This window comes from Electrona antarctica, assembly GCF_951216825.1.
Source record: "Electrona antarctica genome assembly, chromosome: 7".
Classification (NCBI taxonomy): domain Eukaryota; kingdom Metazoa; phylum Chordata; class Actinopteri; order Myctophiformes; family Myctophidae; genus Electrona; species Electrona antarctica.
This window is the reverse complement of record NC_136812.1, coordinates 24,933,304-24,954,962: the sequence shown is the minus strand read 5'-3', so window position 1 is coordinate 24,954,962 and position 21,659 is coordinate 24,933,304. Positions and strand designations below refer to the sequence as shown.

The following is a 21,659-nucleotide window of genomic DNA, read 5'->3' as shown; positions in this document are numbered from 1 at the left end:
CCAGTGAGTGAGTCATGTCACTCGGGTACAATCAGTGAACGTGAAAACTGAAACACTTGCTTCCAATTTTTTTTGCTGCTACCTTTGATGGTCGTGAGAGTGTCCTGACTGTTGTGTTGCTGTGTTTAGGGCAAAAGTTGTGATCTTAACTGTAGAAATATCTAATCAGGTTCATGTAATGGTAGTCATATAACGTATACACTGTAACCTAGTGCCAGGCTGATGCTTGCTCGCAGAATGCATAATTTTCTCTGTCAATGGGTTGTATCATAATCAACTGTAGGAGAAAACTATCGCACACCTAGCAATCAGGCGTATGCACAGGTCCAAACTTGTCCCGACTTTACAATTATATGCATCTGGTCGACTCATTCTCTCTTGGGTTTAGGTTGTAGTCAGTGGATCTGAATTATCTGATTACTGTGTGGACTTAAATTGTTGGTGCTTCTCTATTATTACTCGTAGCCTGTGTCTCCGCGATGAAGGCAATTTTGTCAACAGTTTTTTTCAGGTCTCTTTACTAATGAAGGTGATGTTGCCCATCTGCTTTGATTCAGAGAGCCTACTTTGTATCATTACCTTTATCAGCCAAATGCCTCTCAGTCTCATTGCTGTCAAGTGTCAGGACTGGCTCCATTCCACTGTGATACATGTGAATGAGACTGGCTCCATTCCACTGTGATACATGTGAATGAGACTGGCTACATTCCACTGTGATACATGTGAATGAGACTGGCTACATTCCACTGTGATACATGTGAATGAGACTGGCTACATTCCACTGTGATACATGTGAATGAGACTGGCTACATTCCACTGTGATACATGTGAATGAGACTGCCTCTGGTGGTGCACAGCAGCTTAGAGGCCGTTTAGTGGCTACATTCCACTGTGATACATGTGAATGAGACTGCCTCTGGTGGTGCACAGCAGCTTAGAGGCCGTTTAGTGGCTACATTCCACTGTGATACATGTGAATGAGACTGCCTCTGGTGGTGCACAGCAGCTTGGAGGCCGTTTAGTGGCTACATTCCACTGTGATACATGTGAATGAGACTGCCTCTGGTGGTGCACAGCAGCTTAGAGGCCGTTTAGACGAGAAGATTCAGTGAGCATTGTACAGGCAATCCATCACGTATTTGTCAGAATGTCATAAATCCCACATGGTATGTGTGTCACTGTTATATGGCAGGTTAAGCCTCTAAGATGTATTAGACCTAGAACTTTAGAAGAGGCCATATGCTAATTTGATGACGCCAAGGAACAAAGTGAAAGCCCAGACAGGTTATAACATTATTGATAATAGGATATTTACCCATAAAACTGTCCGCAACCTCACAGTATGTCAATATGCTGTAGTGATAAAGGAGACTTAGGAGGACTTATGTTCGCACACAACAGCAGTCAGTGAGAGAACAAACACAATGCAACACTTGGGCCTCGTCAGCGTTTCCACAGTACGCATTTGAGTCATTCTGTGTGTGTGTGTGTGTGTGTGTGTGTGTGTGTGGTGTGTGTGTGTGTGTGTGTGTGTGTGTGTGTGTGTGTGTGTGTGTGTGTGTGTGTGTGTGTGTGTGTGTGTGTGTGTGTGTGTGTGTGTGTGTGTGTGTGTGAGAGAGAGAGTAGAGGCTTAACTATGTTTTGGGCATGTCTTTTATTCTGTGTGTGTTACGTACAGTCAGTGTCTGTGATATAATTTGTTTGGGTCTGGCAGAGATGCTTGGACCAGACCCAGGCTGTTTACTAGGGCGTGGGCTTTTTGTTATTCTGTATTTGTGTTTTTGTGGTTCAGTGAGTTGAATCCTTTACATAAGCCTCTTATTCACAAAGCTTAGACACAAATACCTGGATTATAATGATAGAGACTTTCTATGGAAGATTCCCCCTCACTGTGTTTATTTCAGCCTCAAATAAGACATATTTCAACATACTGTATCCCATGTTTATCGAAGTTAATCTTCAATTAAAGCAATGCTGTTTCATTTAAAAACAAACCAAAAAAATCAGCAAGGTTCTGCACTTTAGATGTAGTAAATCTGTGTAGAATAGATACTCAAGGCGACCAAAAGAGCTGCTTCGTGGCCAATAGCAGAAGACTGTGGTTGAATCCGGATGATTCGGGAAGCTCAGAGAGGTGGATGAACAACTATAATGAACAATGGTGCTGTGAAAGAGTAAACAGAGAATAAAGCATGCAAGCCAGGTGCAGGGCAGAGACAAATACTGTAAAAGAAAACAGAGTCTGCACAGGTGCATACTGCATGACCACCACCGAAGGTGATATTTCAAACCCAAAGTGGACAAGGCAGAGTCACTGCGGCTCAAAGCCTTGTCTTTCTAGAAAAACCTTTGGAGCTGGATGAGCTAGATCCAGTGTGCTATGAAAGAGTACTCATGCTCAGTACAAATTTGCAATCCATATGTTTCATGAGCTGGCAAATGCTTGTAAATATCTAAGACCCAGACAGAAGAAAACCCTTTACCTGTACGTTACTACGTTTTATGTTAAAAGCGCTCAAAGGTTTTTTTTATTTTCCTTTATCTCCTTACCTCCCCCCTCTTTTTTTCTTGGAAAAAATGACGATGGCAACTACGCACAAAAATGAAAAACTGTAATGTGACAATAAAGCTGATTCTGAAGTAGGTGTGCGAACCGACACCAGGCTAATCTCTCAATAGAAGTGAAGGAAGACCACCTCCAACCACTGCAGATGTGATAGTTATATTGTATAAATAAATATACTCCAACATACAGATTGGTTACTTGTGGAATAATCATGTTTTATTCATTCAAATGAGCTTTGATTGCAGGTTTAAACTAGAAGTAGTTACCGTGATCCTAGATATATTCATTGGCATTGTATAATTGCAATTTGCAGCATCATTGTGGGCTCGCTCCAGCAAGGACACACTAGTTTACTCTGTGAAATTATATAAATGTGTGCAGAGATGTTTCCAGAGCATATTCGTAATGTCCCCCTCCCCTCCTGTAGCTAGTGTATCAGAGCCAGCAGAGAGGTTCTGTGCTGAGAGCATCCAGCCCTACCTCGCCTCTGTCCTGGACGAGCTGATGGAGCCAATCAGCTCAGGGTTCGGGGAGGCGCGGCATCTGAGTGACAGCATGATGGGCCAACTGTGCAAGGACTTTGAGGAAGTGGGCGGCGTTACAGATAACCTAAAGAAGGTACGTTTGTTCTTTACATCCTTGTCTTCCTTTCTCCACTCACCAGAGACACCGCTCATGCTTTCCTTCCTTCCTCTCTGGTCTCCCTCTCCTCCCTTGTTACTCTCATTCGCTCGCCCTATTCTTTGAGACACACACATTGGGTGAAAACAATTATGGAACCTACACGTTGTTATATTTTATGGGTTTATTTCATCATAGCGCAACACATGGTGAAGCATTGTAGTGCAGGTAATTGTGACAACCACCGATCCTATGAACATTTTTGTTGATCCCCTTCCTCTATTCGCTCATACTATGACATGATGTATGTGTAGTCAGAAGAATCCCTCTCCTCTCTCTACATACTTTGAGTCATTTCATACACTACTGGTCAAATGGGACTTGAGGAGCATAGCTTCTATTAAAGCTGTGATCTCCTGCTCTTTCTCTCTCCCTCCCTCCCTCCCTCCCTCTCTCTCTCTCCCTCTCTCTCTCTCTCTCTCTCTCTCTCTCCCTCTCCCTCTCTCTCTCTCTCTCTCTACCTCTGCAGTCATTGGTCAAGATGGCGAGGCCTGACCTGTTGAGGTGCTACAAGAAGATCAGTTCTCTACAGGAGAAACTCCATCACCTGCAGGAGCGTTTTGGGTACTCAAACATCACCAGTTTGATCCACTGTGCACAGCTAGACCTACAGCAGGTACAGACCCCCCCACCAACACACGCACGCACGCACGCACGCACGCACGCACGCACGCACGCACGCACGCACGCACGCACGCACGCACGCACACATTCCACTCCATTCTCTTTCTGTCTCACCCAATTATGGCCCAGTGACATTTTCCACACATCATTACCCATCCGTTAGCTTTGCACAATTTTCACACAACTACACAAATGTGTCTGTTTCTCTCAGCTACAGTGACCATGTGGGCTGTGGAAGTGTCTGATTGTGTGTGTGTGTGTGTGTGTGTGTGTGTGTGTGTGTGTGTGTGTGTGTGTGTGTGTGTGTGTGTGTGTGTGTGTGTGTGTGTGTGTGTGTGTGTGTGTGTGTGTGTGTGTGCGTGCGTGCGTGTGCGCATGTGCGTGCGTGCATGCGTGCGTGGGGTGATATCCTACTAACCATGATAGACATGGTCAAAATCATGTCAGTATCATTATGATCAGTGTCATCGTCAAACATTCAAGTCCGTTCAGTTCAAACATGTTGCATTCTAGTTCAAACATATTGTGTTCCACTTAAAAAAAACTTTTCCACTTCAATGTGTGTGTGCGTGCGTGCACTTGTGAAACTGAGCTGCTCATGATGCAAGGCTTTATCTTGATTTATGTATTGATTTATGTATTTTGAATCTGATAACTATTTTGAGTAATTAAAATTATGTTTTGTTGTAATTAGGATAGGCACTTAATAAGCCTCCAGCTTCAGCCTATTCCCTTTGATCACCTTTATGTAACAGTTTCCTTATGTTGATGTATATTTTTACTTGATACTGTGAAGATGATCAAATAAACTGAACTAAACTAAGGCCATTCTCGGGGGAAGCTGGGGCATTTAACTGGACATTTAAATCCTCTCTTTGCGTTTGGTTTAGCTGATGACGAATGCAGCCTACACGTTTGAGCAGCTGATGACCAAGGCTATCCAGGATAACCCAGACAATGCAGGCGCTGCCATAGAGAAGGCCAAACACAGGGTGCTTAAGGTCAGACCCAGTGCAGATATTCTGTATTCCATCATACACTGTTGTACTAAAGAGAAACAATGCATCTGGAAATAACAAAATGTTAACTGCTGCTGTTTCAACTCTGTGCCCTGTAGCAATATGACTATGACAGCAGTACAGTGAGAAAGAGGATCGTTCAGGACGCTCTCGTTTCTATCACCCTGCCCCACATCAAGAAGAACCTTGCTCCCACCTGCAAGACTGTGAGTCACAATACACACTGTACACACATACCGGAACACACACACACGCATGTACACACACACACACACACACACACACACACACACACACACACACACACACACACACACACACACACACACACACACACACACACACACACACACACACACACAATTAAAATGTGCACAAATGCATTGGTTATGCATTTACATGTGTGTCTTAAAAATACCCGGTCAGTAACACAAACAAGAAAACCTCCACTAGACACATCTATCTGTTTTTCTCTGGATAGGCTCTTGAGGGTCTTGAGCAGTTCATCTATGCTGACCATTCCAACTTTGTCCATATGGAGAACATTTATGAGGGCATCCTATTGCAGACCCTCGACAAGGAAATCACCAAAGGTACAACAATACAAACTATAATGAAAACAATATTCCATAATAAGTTAACAATAAGTGCCAAAACACTGTGGGTCACAGATAGAACTAAATCTCTTCCGCTTTCCATTTTCTTGTCTTTCAGTGGTGACGGAGGCAGCCAGCCTGAAGAAACACAACCTGTTGACAGACAGCAGAGACCTCCTTAGCCAGTCCAGCCGCTCAAGCCTTTCCTCACCGTCTGCGTCCACCCCAGGTAGCCCAGTCAGGGGCCTGGCAAGCCCCTCGCCAAACTCCCCTAGACCCCAGCCAGCCTCTCCTCTGATGACTAATGGCCTGTCTCCACATGAGAGTGTGGAGGAACAGCACTTGCCAGGTCAGGCCGAGACGGATGCAGCGCCGGCTGTGGTGCCCCTCGTCGCTGAAGCAGGGAAGTCTGAAGAAGCAGAGGTCTCTCAAAGTGCCAGTGTCAGCTCCCCTGAGCAGCAACCAGCATCTGTTGAGAATGCAGCAGAGGTAAGCACGGTCCATGTTGCCTCAGTGCAAGAGGACATTCCTGCTTCGCCTGAAGCAGTGCCCTTAGCAGATGCTTTGACGGAAGAGGAAACTGTAGCCGTTGAACCAGCGAAAGAAGAGGCAGATGTTGCACCTGAGAAAGAAGATGCAGGTGTTGAACCAGCGAAAGTAGAGGCAGATGTTGCACCTGAGAACGAAGACGCCGGTGTTGAACCAGTACAACCAGAGGCAGCTGTTGCACCTGAGAACGAAGACGCCGGTGTTGAACCAGTGCAACCAGAGACAGCTGTTGCACCTGAGAACGAAGATGCAGGTGTTGAACCAGCGAAAGTAGAGGCAGATGTTGCACCTGAGAAAACGGAGGCATGTGTTGAACCTGAGAAAGTAGAGGCCAGTGTTGTTGAACCTGAGAAAGTAGAGGAAAGCATTGAACCTGAGAAAGCAGCGTCAGCTTTTGAACCTGAGAAAACTGAGGCAACTGTTGAACCAGAAACTCACAGCAGCATCGCCCCAACCCCAGTAGTAAGGTCGCAAACTCCCAGTGCTGTAGAAAGTGTGACGGAAAAGGCTGACGGACAAAATCCCGAAGCACCACAGAGCGGTGCCTCTGTCTCAAGCCTTGATCCTGTTCCATCCTCTGCCCCAGAGCCTGCAGGTGAAGCAGTGGCTGTAGACACATTAGCAGAAGGCATGGACTCCCTAACAGAGGGAGATGCTGAAAGTGTACAAGTTCCAATAATTGATGTAGAGGCTCCCTCTAGTGGTGGAGAACCTGTAAGTGTGTCCAGTAATGGCAGCCTTGATCCAAAGGCAGAAGATGCTGACCCGGGGACCGCCTCATCTTCTCTGAATGTGTCGATGGGAGTCGAATCCCCACAGTCAGTGGTAGAGTCCATGGAGGGAGACAAATCACAGAGCAGCGAAGATGAAGGGTCAACAACCTCCGACCTCTTGGATGAGGAGGTCAATACCAGCGACTCGCCCGTGAGCTCAGACGAGCATCCTGCTGATGCCTCGGAAGAAGCATCTATAACCCCTAGCAACGACCCTGCTGCTACAGAACTGACAGAGGTTACGGCAGATGCTAACCACAATGTAGGGTCATCCACTAGCATGATCTTGGAATCCTCAGTTGCAGCAGATGCTAACCACAATGTAGCGTCATCCACTAGCATGATCTTGGAATCCTCAGTTGCAGCAGATCCTAACCACAATGTAGCGTCATCCACTAGCATGATTTTGGAATCCTCAGTTGCAGCCCCCACTGAGCCTGGAGAAGCAGACAGTGCTCAGAGCACGCCACTGGACTCTATCAGGGCAATCCGCGACCTGGTGGAGGAAGTGATTGAGGTGGAGGAACTAGTGCAACGTTACCCTAGTGGAATTCCTATGGACAAATGATGCACTGTGGCGCAGTTATGTAAAATAGAGGGACTAACTACAATGACACATGGGCACATTCGTGACACAGTAGAGAGAATATTCTGTCTGCAGGAGTAGCCAAGTGGGACAAAACAAAATCCATCTATCCATTCACGAATAGCAGTGAAGTGTAATGGACAGTAGACATAGACATTACAAAAAATGTTTAGATATACTGTAAGTGTTGACAAATTAGCTTCCTAATTGAACTGTAATAAACTAGACAAATAGGACAAGAAATTGGCTGCTGAGAGAATATTGAAGTGTAGCTTCGATAACACTCAAATGTATACAGTACCTTATGCATGAAATGGATGTAAATAACTAATACAAATCATTTATACAAATCATCTCTGTGGCATTTAAGTAGGCCAGGGCATGACTAACGAGAGATGGGTTTCTCAAAACCATCTTTAGCACCAAGACAAGTTGTTTTTGGGGCAGACTGTCTTGGCACCAGACCAAAGATTCACAACGAGATGAAACCGATTTGAGCCCGATTTATATTATGGTAGTAGATCTACTATTTTCAGCATGCGACACATTGCAGAGAAAAATCGTAGCGGTCTGAATTACTCATAGTAAGACCAAGATTGGGGCTGTGTATTTTTTCGATGTGTGTTTTGTGTACAAATCGTATCTATATAATGGTTATATTGTGACTTTCAATATTGTACTCTGGGTTTAAAAAAAAGACGGATAAAATAGTAAATGACATGTTGTATGCAAATCCCTGCACCATTTGAGGTGTTTGTGTCAGTAAACACTCACTGCCAAATACATGTTACTACTAGATGTTTAGTTAAAGGGTTTTTACATTAGAGATTTTATTTCTGATTTTATGTGACAATGTTGTGACTAACTGAAGGATTATAACTTTTTATACCACGATCATCTCACAAAACACAAGTAGCAAGTCGTCGATCAAGTGCCTGTGAGCTTGTTTCACATGGAGATTTAATTGCCTTAACCTTGTTTCCTAGATGAAGGATGGCAGACCTTTTCATTATGGTTACGGTTGCCATAGAAACTATGGTAATGGTCTGTGTAATGTATACGTATATGTGCTGGTATTTCAGCATCACCAAGTGCCTCTGCTCATCTTTACACACAACACACTGAAGTACAGACACGCTACATGCATGCTGATGTGAGTAATAGGTGGGGAGGAAAGCCGTAGCCTGTGGCTAGCCATTTTCCTCAAATGAAAAGTGTTTGTAAATGGAAATGATTATAAAATGGGAGTTCATAAAATGCCCGCACACTACTGTTACTGTAAGTGCCAGTCGCCCTCTGCTTGTGTGTTGGGAAAACAACACTATTAAATACTATTGTTTGACAATAAAATAAATATTCATTCACAGTATACTTTCTTTTCCCTCATGACAGAATCCTGTTTAGACATTTGTATGCACAGTGCAACTAAAATGGTATGCAGTCTGATATGTTTATTTAATACCTTGCACCACAAGAAAAGGCTATAAAATATGTTTTAATAGGCGCTCCAGGCACATGAAAGACATGAACAAATAACAGTGTTGATACGCAAAAACCTAAGCATTTTTCACATTTGTTTTCTTCCATAATGGGAAAACATTATAAGCCACCAGTATTTCTTCAAATACAGTATTACTTTTCAAACAATAAAAGCATAGCTTCCTCAGTTTATTCCAGTGTTACCTCCTAGGCTGCTTAAAGAATAAATAACAACAAACAAGCACTTTAGCCATTGAATCTTTGGGTTAGACCCAAGAGATTACAACAATACACCAATAATTCTTCTTTCTATTCATTCTGATTCTATGGTCAGGACAAAAACACCTTTACATCTGCCATTGTTCAGTTTACACTGCCTCGGAATGGTGCTAGTTTCATTAACTGAATAGGTTCAGGTGGTCAAATGAAACATTCTGTAATGTCATCATGTACAGTAAGCTACACAGATCAATTCATTATGAAACATTGGACCCCTAGTTATAAAAGAATACATTAACATAAGCAGTAAGCACCCACAATGTGTTCCCTTGTCGTCAATGTCAACATTGAGATATTATGTACATAATATAATAATTATAATAAGATCTAAAGTGAACAGTGAGACTTGATATGGAACAATTCCCCGCCAATATCAAGCGGGTGACTAGATATGGCAGCCATATTGTCACAGCCAAGCTTCAAATTTCCACTATTGGTCATATGAAGATGTATGTAGGGCTTAAGTGGTTAATAATAATAATAAGTATCATGGTAACACCTGTGAAGGAAGTAACATTACAACAAACTATTTATGTCAATATGGCTGCCGTGAAAAAGGTCTCTTCTGTTTTCACATTCACAAAGTAAATGTGGGACAGCAGTTGGACTTAACATTGCACTCAGAGAGAAAGAAGAAACAGAGATGAGCAGTGGTGAGCAGCACCTACAGACAGCAGCGCTGATGACATTCCTTCAGTATATCGATTCGACACAGCTTTGATAGCATAGCATAGCACACAGTAGTAGATAAGATAAGGCTGCAGTCTAATGACTATTCCATGCACCAGCATGTTATTCTCTGCATTTGGGTATGTACTGTACGTGTTACATGTGTGTTCTTGTACAAATCTCTGCTGTCGGGCAGAAACCTTCTATGTCCAACTTTCACATTTTTCTTTCAATGAATGCCCTAGGCCTATTTTGCTTATAATGACACAGCAATAACAGGGACACCAGGTTGAACGTCGTTAAGTCTGTCTGTGGGTTTTAAAAATATTTAACCGATAATAAAAACATTAGATCCAGATTAGAACGCAGTTTCTTTTTTCCATTTGATGAAAAGGGTTTTGAACAAGGTTTCCGCCCAACAGCAACGGTTTGCATCACCAGTAGTAGCTCCAGGGTTAGGACGAGGATGAATGGAAGTTGTAGAAGAACTGTTCTTCAGGGCGGAAACCATAAGCTGTGGTGGGCCGGCCTCCTGAGGTAGGACCTGAGGGAATGAAGTGCTCATGCATACTGGAGGAGAGGAGAGAGAGGGACGGACACACATGGACACAAACAACAAACACAATATTACATACAGACTAGGGCCGGGACTTTAACGCGTTAATTGAGATTAATTAACTACAGAAAAATTAACGCGTTAAAAAAATTAACGCATTTAATCGCACCTTTTTTTTCCACCGCGGAACGTTTCTCATTGGGTGCGTTTCTAGTAGTACTGAATAGGCTGCGGCACACGAGCAGCAGCAACAGTTGTTCACTAGTCAGTCTACACTACAGGCTACAGCTCCGTCAGAAAGCCCAAAGTCCAAACCCAAATTAATCGAATGAAGAAGCCGCTTATATCGCTTTTGCTCCATGGATGGGACATTTAGATGTAAAAGCTATCGGATGGACGCGTGGATAGCGGCATGGCTGTGTGCAATGTCAGAGGGAAATGATCCATTTATGACCAACGTTAGCTTCTATGCTAGGCTTGCTAGCTGCTTCAGTTTAACATGTCTCACAGACCACCGGAGACGCGCGGTGATTTCACCACAGCACGAAGCTGTCAAGCTGTCCTCGATGCGAAACATACTGAAGTAGCAAGCGTGGGTCAGCCCCAACCTCATGTGAAATGTTTCCCCCATAATAAAGTTGTTTTTATTTATCAAGCTTGTGGTAGTTCTCATGCCCCGCCATGTAAAGCACATTTGAGTATTCATATACACACTGAAGACACTATATAGGCACGTTTGCTGCTGTTGTTTATCTGTTGGGATAAAAAAGTTGTATTGCTTAAAGGGGAATACCACTCATTTTCAACATTTTTCTATGGAGTTGTGTGCACTGGAAATAATAAAGTCCCCCCATTATGTGTTGCCTATAGAACTGGAGGTCTGAAAAAAACATTAACATTATGAAGTACATTTTTGTGATGTCACTGAGATGTACTTCATAATGTTAGTGATTTTTTTCAGACCTCCAGTTCTAGGCAACACAGAATGGGGGGGACTTTCTTATTATATCCACACAACAACTCTAAGGTATATTAATGTTGAAAATGAGTGGAATCCCGTAGTCACTATTCACTGGGATACCAAAAAACATTTGAAAAAAAAGGTTTCTCACTGTTCTCGGGTTGAATATTGATATGCGATTAAAATGCGATTAATCGAGATTAATTAACTACAAAGCCTCTGATTAATTAGATTAATTTTTTTAATCGAGTCCCAGCTCTAATACAGACATAAGAATACTTGTGGCTAATTTATACTTTATTGAACCAACCATGGCACATGAAGGAAGTAATTGATTTTGAACTGAAAAATAACTTAATTTTTTGTTTAAATAAGTTGAATTGGTCACATACTGCAGTTTGAGTTTAAATAAGTGCAATAAGTATGGACTACCAAGGTCACGTGACTGAAGATCACCTAATTTTGTGACATTTGTTGCATTTTTGACTATGGGTCTACATTAAATCAAGCGTAAGCGATAGTTCATTGAGGCACGGAAGGCAGAAGGTTATTATATATGTGTGTGTATATATATAGTTCCCATCATTCATTCCCCCTAGTAATTCATTCTGCTTCTTTAAATCAGCTGCCTCTCCAGGCCATCTCCCTTCTCACTCATTCACTACGAGCTATCTCATCCACGCCTTTATTCCCACAGTGCAATTCAGGCGGCCTTCTTAAGCAGCCTCAGCTCACTACTCATTCTTCATGCTGAGCTGTCAAAGCAGCTCGTGCGGCGTCTGCGTGAAAATTTCCCCCACCTCCCCGGTCTCCTCCCTGTAGTTCTTAGTCCAGGGGTTATGGGATATTATTGTATTGTTTGCGATTGTGTAGATTAATTGTGTTGAATCATGTGTTGATGTGTTATTACTGTGTATTGTTGTTCATGGATTATTGTATCTTTGGCACCCTCTGCTTATCGCGGCCACTCCCCGTTCTCAATCGCTTCCCTATCTACCACACTCTCATCTCTCATTAGCCACTCCCTATTCACAATCACCCGTATTATACAGTAAAAATACACCTGTGATCTATTGGCCAACTAGTTTGTTCTGCTTCACAACAGACCAAACATGGGTTGTGTGTAGTGTGTACTGCTCTTGTAGATCAGCTATTTCTGCCATTCATTGCTTTCAAATTCATCGTCCTCCTCCACCCCAACCTCCTCCTCGATTCTCACTCTTCCTTCTGTCTCTAGCCCACTTTTTGAAACTAACTCCTCACCACTTGCCCTACACATTTCCACTCGGGTTTGAGTATAGATATATAAATAATAGAGACGGCACCGGAATTCCCCTCCCATCCACTTGCATTCCGGTGCCATCTCTATTATTTATATATCTGCGCTCAAACCGAGTGGAAGTGTGTAGGGCGAGTGGCAAGGAGACGGTTTCAAAAAGGGCCTATTTCTCTAGGAATCCAAGGGCAGAAGTGACGGAGCAGAGACGACCGAGTAGAGCAACGATGGCCGTCAGCTCCTGAGACTTCGCCCTAACCTTATCCTTATCCTATTCCACATTCATCTAATTTTGTATCCTTATCCTTATCCTATTCCACATTCATCTAATTTTGTTTCAATAAACTGTCAAACTTAAGTAGACGTGTGGTCTCTTACTAGTGAAATTGCTTTTGGCTTGTTTGGCTTCTTCAGAGGCCTCTTAATGTGTGATTAAAATTGGGGGTCAATAGGAAGATGTGTTTATGATTTTTTTTAAGACCAAACCTGCAATCTTTGGAAGGCAACAGCCAATCTGTTGTGTGACAGTCACTAGGTGGAGCTCTTACCCTACAAGTATGCATCTCCTTAAAGCACCCCCGCCTCGCAAAAGCCTCACAGCTTAATCACTACAATAGCAGACAAATAAAAGTCCATAAAAAAGTTAATATTCATCTGCCCTAATGCAGACATCAACAACGAGTCTGTGAATTACAGAGCACTTATGGCTAGAGGGGTAAACAGCATAGCAGCCAAGCCATAAAAACAGTGATATGTCATAACAGAACTACATGATGGGGTGGAGGCACGCGGCCAAACTCAGAGAACCTGGTTGCCCTCCGCCCAACAACCAGAGCCTGTTGAGGGATGATAAAGGGCCTGTATCGACACCGTATAAATCAGTTACCATGGGGATGTGGATGCAGGGAGGGGGAACGGGTGGCCAATTTCACACTCCATCTTCTGTCCAGCTGCTGTGAGCATTTGTATGTGGGGTCAATGAGACAGGCCCGGCCACCTTGTCAGGTTAGACTGCAAGTGAGACGGCAGCTGGAACGATGGATAAACTGGGCTTTGATGGATGGCAGCACATCTCTCTGCTACCTTCGGTCCTTCCTCTGTCTCCATTATTCCCTCTTTCAAGCCAAATTTATACTTAATTAACATGTGATGCATTGTATTTTTGCTTTTCAAAGGCAGTTATTTTAGGCGAGCAACACCGTTGTGCAACAAAGTATAATGCTTTACTCTTTTTTTTTCTCAGTAAGAGCTGGACGGCTCGACGCTCCAGTCCCAGCCTTCTAAAATACGAGCTGTTTGCTTTGCCCCTGCAAGCGGCCATAATGACGTGTTGTTTTTAGCCAAATCACTTCCAGCGATCAGTTACGCAGCTCGCAGAACCCCCCTTCTCTCCTCTCTTCCTCCTTTGCCTATATGCTCCCTATGCCCCCCCTCTTCTCCATTCCCCTCCACCACCACCTCTCCCCCCTCCCTGGGCAGAAATATGTCTTTTTCCTCTCCGCACGCTACGGCTGTCAGAGGGGATTTGAAAGCCGGGCTAAAGGAGGCTGGGAGGAACAGTGGAGCTCTGAGTCACACCATCCGCCTGCCTCTCTGCTTGCCCGTGTCTGTACTGTAGCTGGCTGCCGGTCTGACCGAACTGACTGACTACACCCTAGTCCTTCTGGTGGGAGGACACAGCTGGACCCCAGGCGTCTCCTCCTAGCTCAAACTTCTCAAACCTGGAATCTTGGTCGAGGACCAAATTTATAATTGGGGCACTTTGATGATCGTAAAAACAATTTGGTCATTTGTAAAGGGAAAAAAAAGTTTGGAAGGGTACAGACAGACAAACTTTGGAAGGATACAGAGAAAGTAATTATAGCGGCGACTGCGTCAGCATGTCTCTGCTGAGTGGTGTGACACATAGCAGCTCTGTACAACACACCAGAGGAGTAACCTAGTAGCTGTCCCATCAAACCTGCAGATCAACTTGTCTGCCACCTCGTACAGTTTATGTGTCTTGTGTGACACTCCAACAGCGGGAGGTGGGTCTGTGTCCGGGTCATTAAGACAAAGGGCACCAGTGTTCCCACAAATGCCAGTTTGGCCCCTGAGGGCCCCAGCAGAGGGTGGTAGGGGGAGACGTGGGGACACGTTCTAGTCCACAGAGAGAGTTGCTTGGTAGTGAACAGGAAGGGAATTGGGCCCTTTTTCCTCCTTCGGCGTGACCCTTCAGCCCCCCTGCGTCTGTCTCCTCCAGACCTCGGGGCCTGGCCCTGCTTTGATCTCTGTCCGCTGTCACAGCTCGGGTTACAACGAACCAACACACCATCGCTGTTAAAGAACCACATCTCACCCGGTGCCACCCCTCCCACACCCTCTCTATATACCTCTCTCACCTGATTATAACAGTTCAGTTTGAACTTGTTCCTTTCTTTTCGCCTCCCTCCACTAATGCATATTGGATCACATCCTGATTTCATTCATTGATAAAAACATGATTAAAAAACATGCTTCAAGGGTGTGTGCATGGTTAAGGTGCATACCACACAGAGGCTCTAATGCCTGACAGCGAGTTGCGGGTTCAATTCCTGAGCCTGACAACCTTTGCTGCGTGTCACTCCCCGACCGTCTCTCTCCCTGTTTCCTGTCACTCTTTCACCGTACTAAATAAATAACTACTAAATAAAGGCAGAAGAGCCCAAACATATCTTTTAAAAAAGGTTCAAGATAATTCAATTAATCCAAAACGTAATCAAGTAACTGCTGAGAAAATAATTGCTGTGTTACAGCACAACTTATTGTTTCACTCATTACTTAATTGTGTTAGGAATCAGAACTCCTCTCCTAACCAGCCTACCTGTCCGTGTAGCATGTCCCTCTATTAGAACCCAGGCACTTCTCTTTCCAGTCGTTCATTGCGACATGACGACCCTTAGCCGACCAAAAATGCTTATGCGAGATTTGCCTCATTCAGGTGCCCTCTCAAATGACCCAAACTTGAGACATTTTATATAGCCGGTATGAAATTGCTCGTTATGATATTCATACGAATAACAGGGATTGTATCAAGTCCATTTTAAAAGGTCCCATTCACACCATGTTTCACACGTAGTTTAAAATAAGCGGCAGAGCTGGCTTTGATTATTGTGTTAACCTGGATCACTCAGGAGTACACTGGCCAAATTAAAACAGTCTCACAGACGCCAATTCCCTCAGCTCTCTCAGTATATTTAAAAGGTATCAGTTACAAAGAACTGAGGGAGAGAGAGAGAGAGAGAGAGAGAGAGAGAGAGAGAGAGAGGACTCACTCTGCATTCCCCTCACTCGTTCTCACTTGCTCTCTCTCTATTTGCCTCTCTCTCTCTCACTCGCTCTCTCCTTCCTCTCCGTTCGCTCTGAAAGCTGAAATAACTGTGGCGAGGACTCAGCTCATACTCCTGCTATCTACACAGTCAGCCTCTCAACAGCAGCCAAGCTAAACATTCCTGCCACGGGGAAAAAAACCTTCGACACAAGCTTTATCGCACGCAAGGAGATGTTTGATAATAAATAAGACAAATTACTCACAATAAACTCTCCATTTCCCCAACTATTCATCATTTTAACAGCATATCAAATGAGCTGGCGGCAGCAGGGAGAAATTCTAAAGCTTGCGTTCAATTTTTAGCGATAACATTAGCGATTTTGAACTCTCCCGCCTAAGGTCATGATTCACGGTGGCATGCCAGCACCGCACTGAATCCACGCCAGGTGATGTATTGGAGCCACAGTGGATTGGAAGAATAACAGACAGAGAATTAAATTAGAAAAAGGAAAGGGAGGGAGGAGATGAGGGGCAAGAGAACACCAACCCAAAGAGAGGAAGACACGGAACGCACTGGAGGGGTGGGTGGGGATGGGAGGAGAACTATTGAGAGAGTGTTTGCTCTCAAAGCTGCAGTATTACTGTTGAGGGTGGAGTGATGCCTTCTGGGATAGAGGAGGGGGTACTGTTGAGGGTGGAGAGATGCCTTCTGGGATAGGGGAGGGGGTGTTGACTCAGGCCCTGGTCTAGCTCAATAACACAGATCAGCGAATAGTGAATCAGAATAACACAGTGGGGTAGCGCCGCTGCCACAGGGTCGCTGGCTGACTGACCGTCTGGCTGCCCCCGCTTCCCCGAGACGCAGAGCTAGAAGGTAAACACTCACAGTTTTGTGTTTCCCCACTGACAGAGTGGATATTTCTGGACAAAGACAACCTGCCCCGCTGACAGCTTCAACCCTACATTCACATACTAAATCATGTTCAGACACACATGCACTTGTGTTGCTTTGTGCGTTCCACATGCAGAGGCATAGGTGAATAGACAGTTCATTACCTGCCAAAGGTCTGTCCCAAGTCTCCGTTCTGGAAGTCTGCGTAGAAGTCCGGACTGAGGACACCATCTGCAGGAATGATCCCATCTGCACACAGAGACATACAGTACAAGTGTACACATGTTTTTCACAGTGTGCGGAAATGTTCCATGATCATACAATAAAAAAAAAACGTAAACCATCATCCACTTAAGAACCAGGAAGAAATCCTTGTTGTCTATGATTATCTTTTTCCCTGTGCTGTGTATTATAATTGTTCCTGTATCCTGCATATTTCTAATAATTATCAAATGAGACAAGGCCAGGCATATTGTATCTAGTACTGGCATATTCTTACTGTAGCCTATACATCTTTAGCATTTATTCTATTCTTATTTTTGTATTTTACCTTTGTTTTACCACAAAGTCCCACTGAAATATTTTAGAAGAGAGACTTGGCCAGGGAAGTAGCCATATAAAATCACAACATATTAAAATACAACGCATTATATAAAACAAACAAAACAGCAACCAGCTATTCAAGTATAGTGGCCTCTCAGGAAAAACAATTACATCCTTCCATCACCATATTCTACAACATAGATTCCTCAAAGTATCTCTCATTGTCATGTGATCAAGCGCCACTGATACCTGAGCTGTTATAGAAGAGTTCGGGCGTGTCCAGGATGTCATCATTGCCCATGAAGTAGTCTCCTCCGTCGCCGGCGTACATGAAGGGGTTTCCCTGCTCGTCTATCTGACTCCTCTCCACCATCTCCAGCCACTGGGAGTTGTGCCAGCGGAACTTCTCACTCTGGACCTTCTTGCCCCACTCCTCGTCGTACTCCTTGGGAAGGGAAGAAGGAATAGCACATGAATCAATAAATGCAGTTAGTGTCCAGAACCGCCGATCTGAACGATACGCCAATATATACTGTAAGCATTATACTAGTATGTGGAGATCTGTTTGTCGAGAACGGCCAATACGAGCAACATGCCCATGTATGGGGGCATGAACGGGGCGGCTGTGGCTCAGGAGGTAGAGCAGGTCATCCAATGATCCATGGGTCGGCGGTTCGAATCCCGGCTCCTCCTGTCTACATCGAAGTGTCCTTGGGCAAGACACTAAACCCCAAATTGCTCCCGATGTGCTGGTTGGTACCTTGCATGGCTTCTGCCGCCATCGGTGTATGAATGCGTTTGTGAATGGGTGAATGTAATGCACAATCTATGTAAAGCGCCTTGGATAAAGGCGCTATACAGTTGGAGGCCATCGATATTGTCCTTTTCTTTTTGCTGAGGTTTGCGTGATCTGCGCAAAAGGACAGTTAACCCATTTTGGGCGGGAACCCCTTTTGGTGTTTTAAACATTATGTTATAATTTAGCTATTGAAAAATAGCAGATCTACAAGCTCATAGCGCGAAAAATCGTGAAAATATTTATTTCAGAAAACTGGAGGATTTAGAAGGATTTTTTAAAGTTTTGAGGTCAGGCCTAAATGGGTCAAATGATAAGGGACAATATCGGTGGCACCCAACTGTATAAATGCACCATTTACCATTTATGAACGTGACAAGGACGGACAGATACAAACATGCTCCACACTGTATAAGGGCATAAATGGGACACAGACAGGTACAATGGGCACTCTAACAATGGGTATAGACGGTGTTGCATAACCAGGTGGGCTATGCATTCCCAACTTGCATCATTCCCTAGTTATCTCCAACTGTAGCATCCAGGTTCATCGAAAACTGCAGAAAACTACACTACAGACTACAATACAGATACACAAACGCATACTTCTACAAACCGCATACGTTATGGGAGCAATGGCAAAATATACAACAATCCTTCACTTAGATATTCCCTACTATTTATTGTGCATTTATTACTGCCAGGAGGTGTGATCAACACCCTCGCCGAGTGCAGAGTAAAGCTCAAAGGCCTTTAGTATCACTCTGCAGCAGAGGCAGAGCATCAGGGGAGGTATGGAGGTCCCTCTCTGCTCACTGACCACCATATTGGTCCATCTCAGCAGGGAAGGAAAGAGAGTGTGGTATGCATGATGTGTGAGGGTGTTTGTGAAACAGAAAAAGTCAAACAAATTGTGTGTGTGTGTGTGTGTGTGTGTGTGTGTGTGTGTGTGTGTGTGTGTGTGTGTGTGTGTGTGTGTGTGTGTGTGTGTGTGTGTGTGTGTGTGTGTGTGTGTGTGTGTGTGTGTGTGTGTGTGTGTGTGTGTGTGTGTGTGTGTGTGTGTGTGTGTGTGTGTGTGTGTGTGTGTGTGTCGTCTCCATCCCCATCCAACTCATGTTGGCGTGGTGTAGGCTAGCTAATAAAAACCTGCACCCCGGCCAGCTATAGACTGCTTGCGTGTGTAGCTTGGCGGAGGACGCCCACAGGGCCCTGTTTTCCTTCCTATGCACGGAGCCGAGGGGAGGAGAGATAAAGGCGGCCTTTGAGACCGCTCCACTCCACGCCGCCCCGGCCCAGTAGATTAATCATCCAGACACAGTGCAGAGACCTCTGGGCATTGACAGCCACCCGAGGCCCAGGCCTCAAAGCAGGCCCATTGACTGTCACACGGAACACAGAGCACCCCCCCCCCCCTTCCACCGGCGTCCCCTTCCTTCACCCTGGAGTGGCAGTGACAATATTTGTCACCGGACAGATTTATCATGATGCTAAAATGGCTTTAATGGCGTGGGTTTACACCGGGTGATTAGGGCCTCGGCATCAGCTGGATATGAGGACTAATCAATCATAAGTAGCTGAGCTCATGGCGGTGGCGAGCAGAGAGGAGGGCCGATATAAAACAGTGTTTCAGAGCATTCCCAATGTATTCCTCTGGAAACCTGATCAGCTGAAGGATATCCATGTGAATTAACCCTCTGTCCCGCTTGGAACCATCTATAGCATTTCTCTCTGAGGAGTGTGTGTGTGTGTGTGTGTGTGTGTGTGTGTGTGTGTGTGTGTGTGTGTGTCTGACTCTGAACGCGTGGAGCAACGTACTGATCAAAGGGGAACATTTCAAGACTGCAGTCATGGCGTGTGCTGCTCAAGAAGCCTGAAGTCAAAAGGAATGATGATTGTGTGCGTGTGTGTGTGTGTGTGTGCGTGTGTGCGTGCGTGCGGAGTACATTGAAGAAGCTGCATACTGTGAGAGCCATTTCATGGCTATTAGTGTGTACGTGATAGGGCAATTTTGTGTGTGCGACTGTGCGCCCATGTGCACTCGTCTAAGGGTCTGCTTTCTCTCTCACCTCCGCTGTCCGGCCACTGACACTCTCCAGAGCCCGCTGGCTTCCTTTTATGTGGTTCACGGCTTAATAGGTCTCACTGATAATTTCAATGAAACACTTCCTTTGCCCCGCTACACAGCCTGGCTGTAATCTACAGCTAATTACACTGATCTATGGTCTGGCACTGATCAAACACCGACTGGAAGCTGACCACACCTGTCAGTCACAAAGCAATACAGCAATTCATCTGTTAGTTAATCGCTAATGTCAAACTTGACCAGGGCACATCAGGCCACAGAGTGGGTGCTGATTGTAAAATGTTTAAACAGAGGGAAACTCTGATGTGCCAGAAGGTTAAAATGCTTATACTACTTGAGTTGAAATGGCGATGAATCATAATCTAGACTGGTCTATTGCAAGAATAACACAAGACATATTTATAATTAAGGCTCTGCCATAAGGTTAAACTCTTGTGATGGGCCTCTTATACAGTATGACTGTGTGAATGGAAATCCCCAAATGTCGTTGCATTTGACTATTTTATTCAGATTTTATGTGATAAATGGACTACATGGTAAATGACTGCATTTGTATAGTCTTACTGACCCTTCAAAGTGATCAGCCATTCACACTCACGTTCACACACCGATGGTGGAGGAATGCAAGGCACCAATCTGCTCAAGGACACTTCAACACACAGCAAGGAGAAACATTCAACGAACGCTACATACAATATTTGGCAATTTTGTTAATATACAATAAGGAAACCCACTGGATTTCCACGGTTCTTTTGATTACAAACGTTCACACGATCATACGGTACGTGGATACTTACCGCTATGATATCCAGAGTGTTGCCGCAGACCTTACGGATTGCTGCGTTCTTATCGTGCATCAGATCGATGAGGTAGGCGGGCGCCTCTGTGGTCACGACTCAAGGAGAAAAGAACGTTTCATCATTTTTACTGGTCTTTTCAATACCACTATGGAACCATCAATCATCAGCATATCCTTAATCAAGATCAGGGAGACAGGTGGGGATATGGTGGAGGAAAATAATCTGCACAGCCTCTTTCATTTGAAGGAGGGAGACACAAGACAGGTGCCCCCGTGGGCCAAAAGAACAACTCTTTACATTTCCTGTGATGAGAGAATGCTTTTTGGGAGCCAAAACCCTGTCCCTATAGGCACAGCAGAGCTGGGCTCAAAATTCCTAATCTCTCTCTTCCCCACACGGAAAGCAAAACATCTATCAAATATTACTGACAGGCAGTGTATTTGTAATGTGACGCAGGCATGCCACAGACCACAACTGTATACCATTACCGACAGCTTGGAACAGCCTGGGGTAGAAATAAGGCCCATATCAAAAGGCCCATGAAGATTGCTACGGCGATACAGATGGGAGTAAGCGGTGACAAAATATATCGGTTGGAACTGTTACCATAGAAACATGCACTACAGAGTGAATGTGTGAAAT

The 21,659-nt window shown here is 44.5% G+C and overlaps 2 protein-coding genes across 2 annotated transcripts in view; one reads left to right on the top strand and one right to left on the bottom strand.

The window, feature by feature from the left end:
• The window catches only part of niban1a (niban apoptosis regulator 1a), a 33,498-nt gene extending 24,735 nt beyond the window's left edge, over window positions 1-8,763 (top strand). The window contains exons 9-14 of the mRNA XM_079505305.1: window positions 2,994-3,184; window positions 3,717-3,863; window positions 4,762-4,872; window positions 4,989-5,096; window positions 5,372-5,483; window positions 5,605-8,763. Of these exons, the coding sequence (XP_079361431.1) occupies window positions 2,994-3,184; window positions 3,717-3,863; window positions 4,762-4,872; window positions 4,989-5,096; window positions 5,372-5,483; window positions 5,605-7,376 (2,441 nt within the window). The 3' untranslated portion in view covers window positions 7,377-8,763. The remainder of the gene's footprint in view (window positions 1-2,993; window positions 3,185-3,716; window positions 3,864-4,761; window positions 4,873-4,988; window positions 5,097-5,371; window positions 5,484-5,604) is intronic.
• A 108-nt stretch (window positions 8,764-8,871) lies between these two features.
• The window catches only part of kifap3a (kinesin-associated protein 3a), a 35,967-nt gene continuing 23,179 nt past the window's right edge, over window positions 8,872-21,659 (bottom strand). Inside the window, exons 17-20 of the mRNA XM_079505781.1 lie at window positions 21,015-21,100; window positions 17,588-17,783; window positions 16,960-17,044; window positions 8,872-10,391 (exon numbers count right to left, since the gene is read on the bottom strand). Of these exons, the coding sequence (XP_079361907.1) occupies window positions 10,277-10,391; window positions 16,960-17,044; window positions 17,588-17,783; window positions 21,015-21,100 (482 nt within the window). The 3' untranslated portion in view covers window positions 8,872-10,276. The remainder of the gene's footprint in view (window positions 10,392-16,959; window positions 17,045-17,587; window positions 17,784-21,014; window positions 21,101-21,659) is intronic.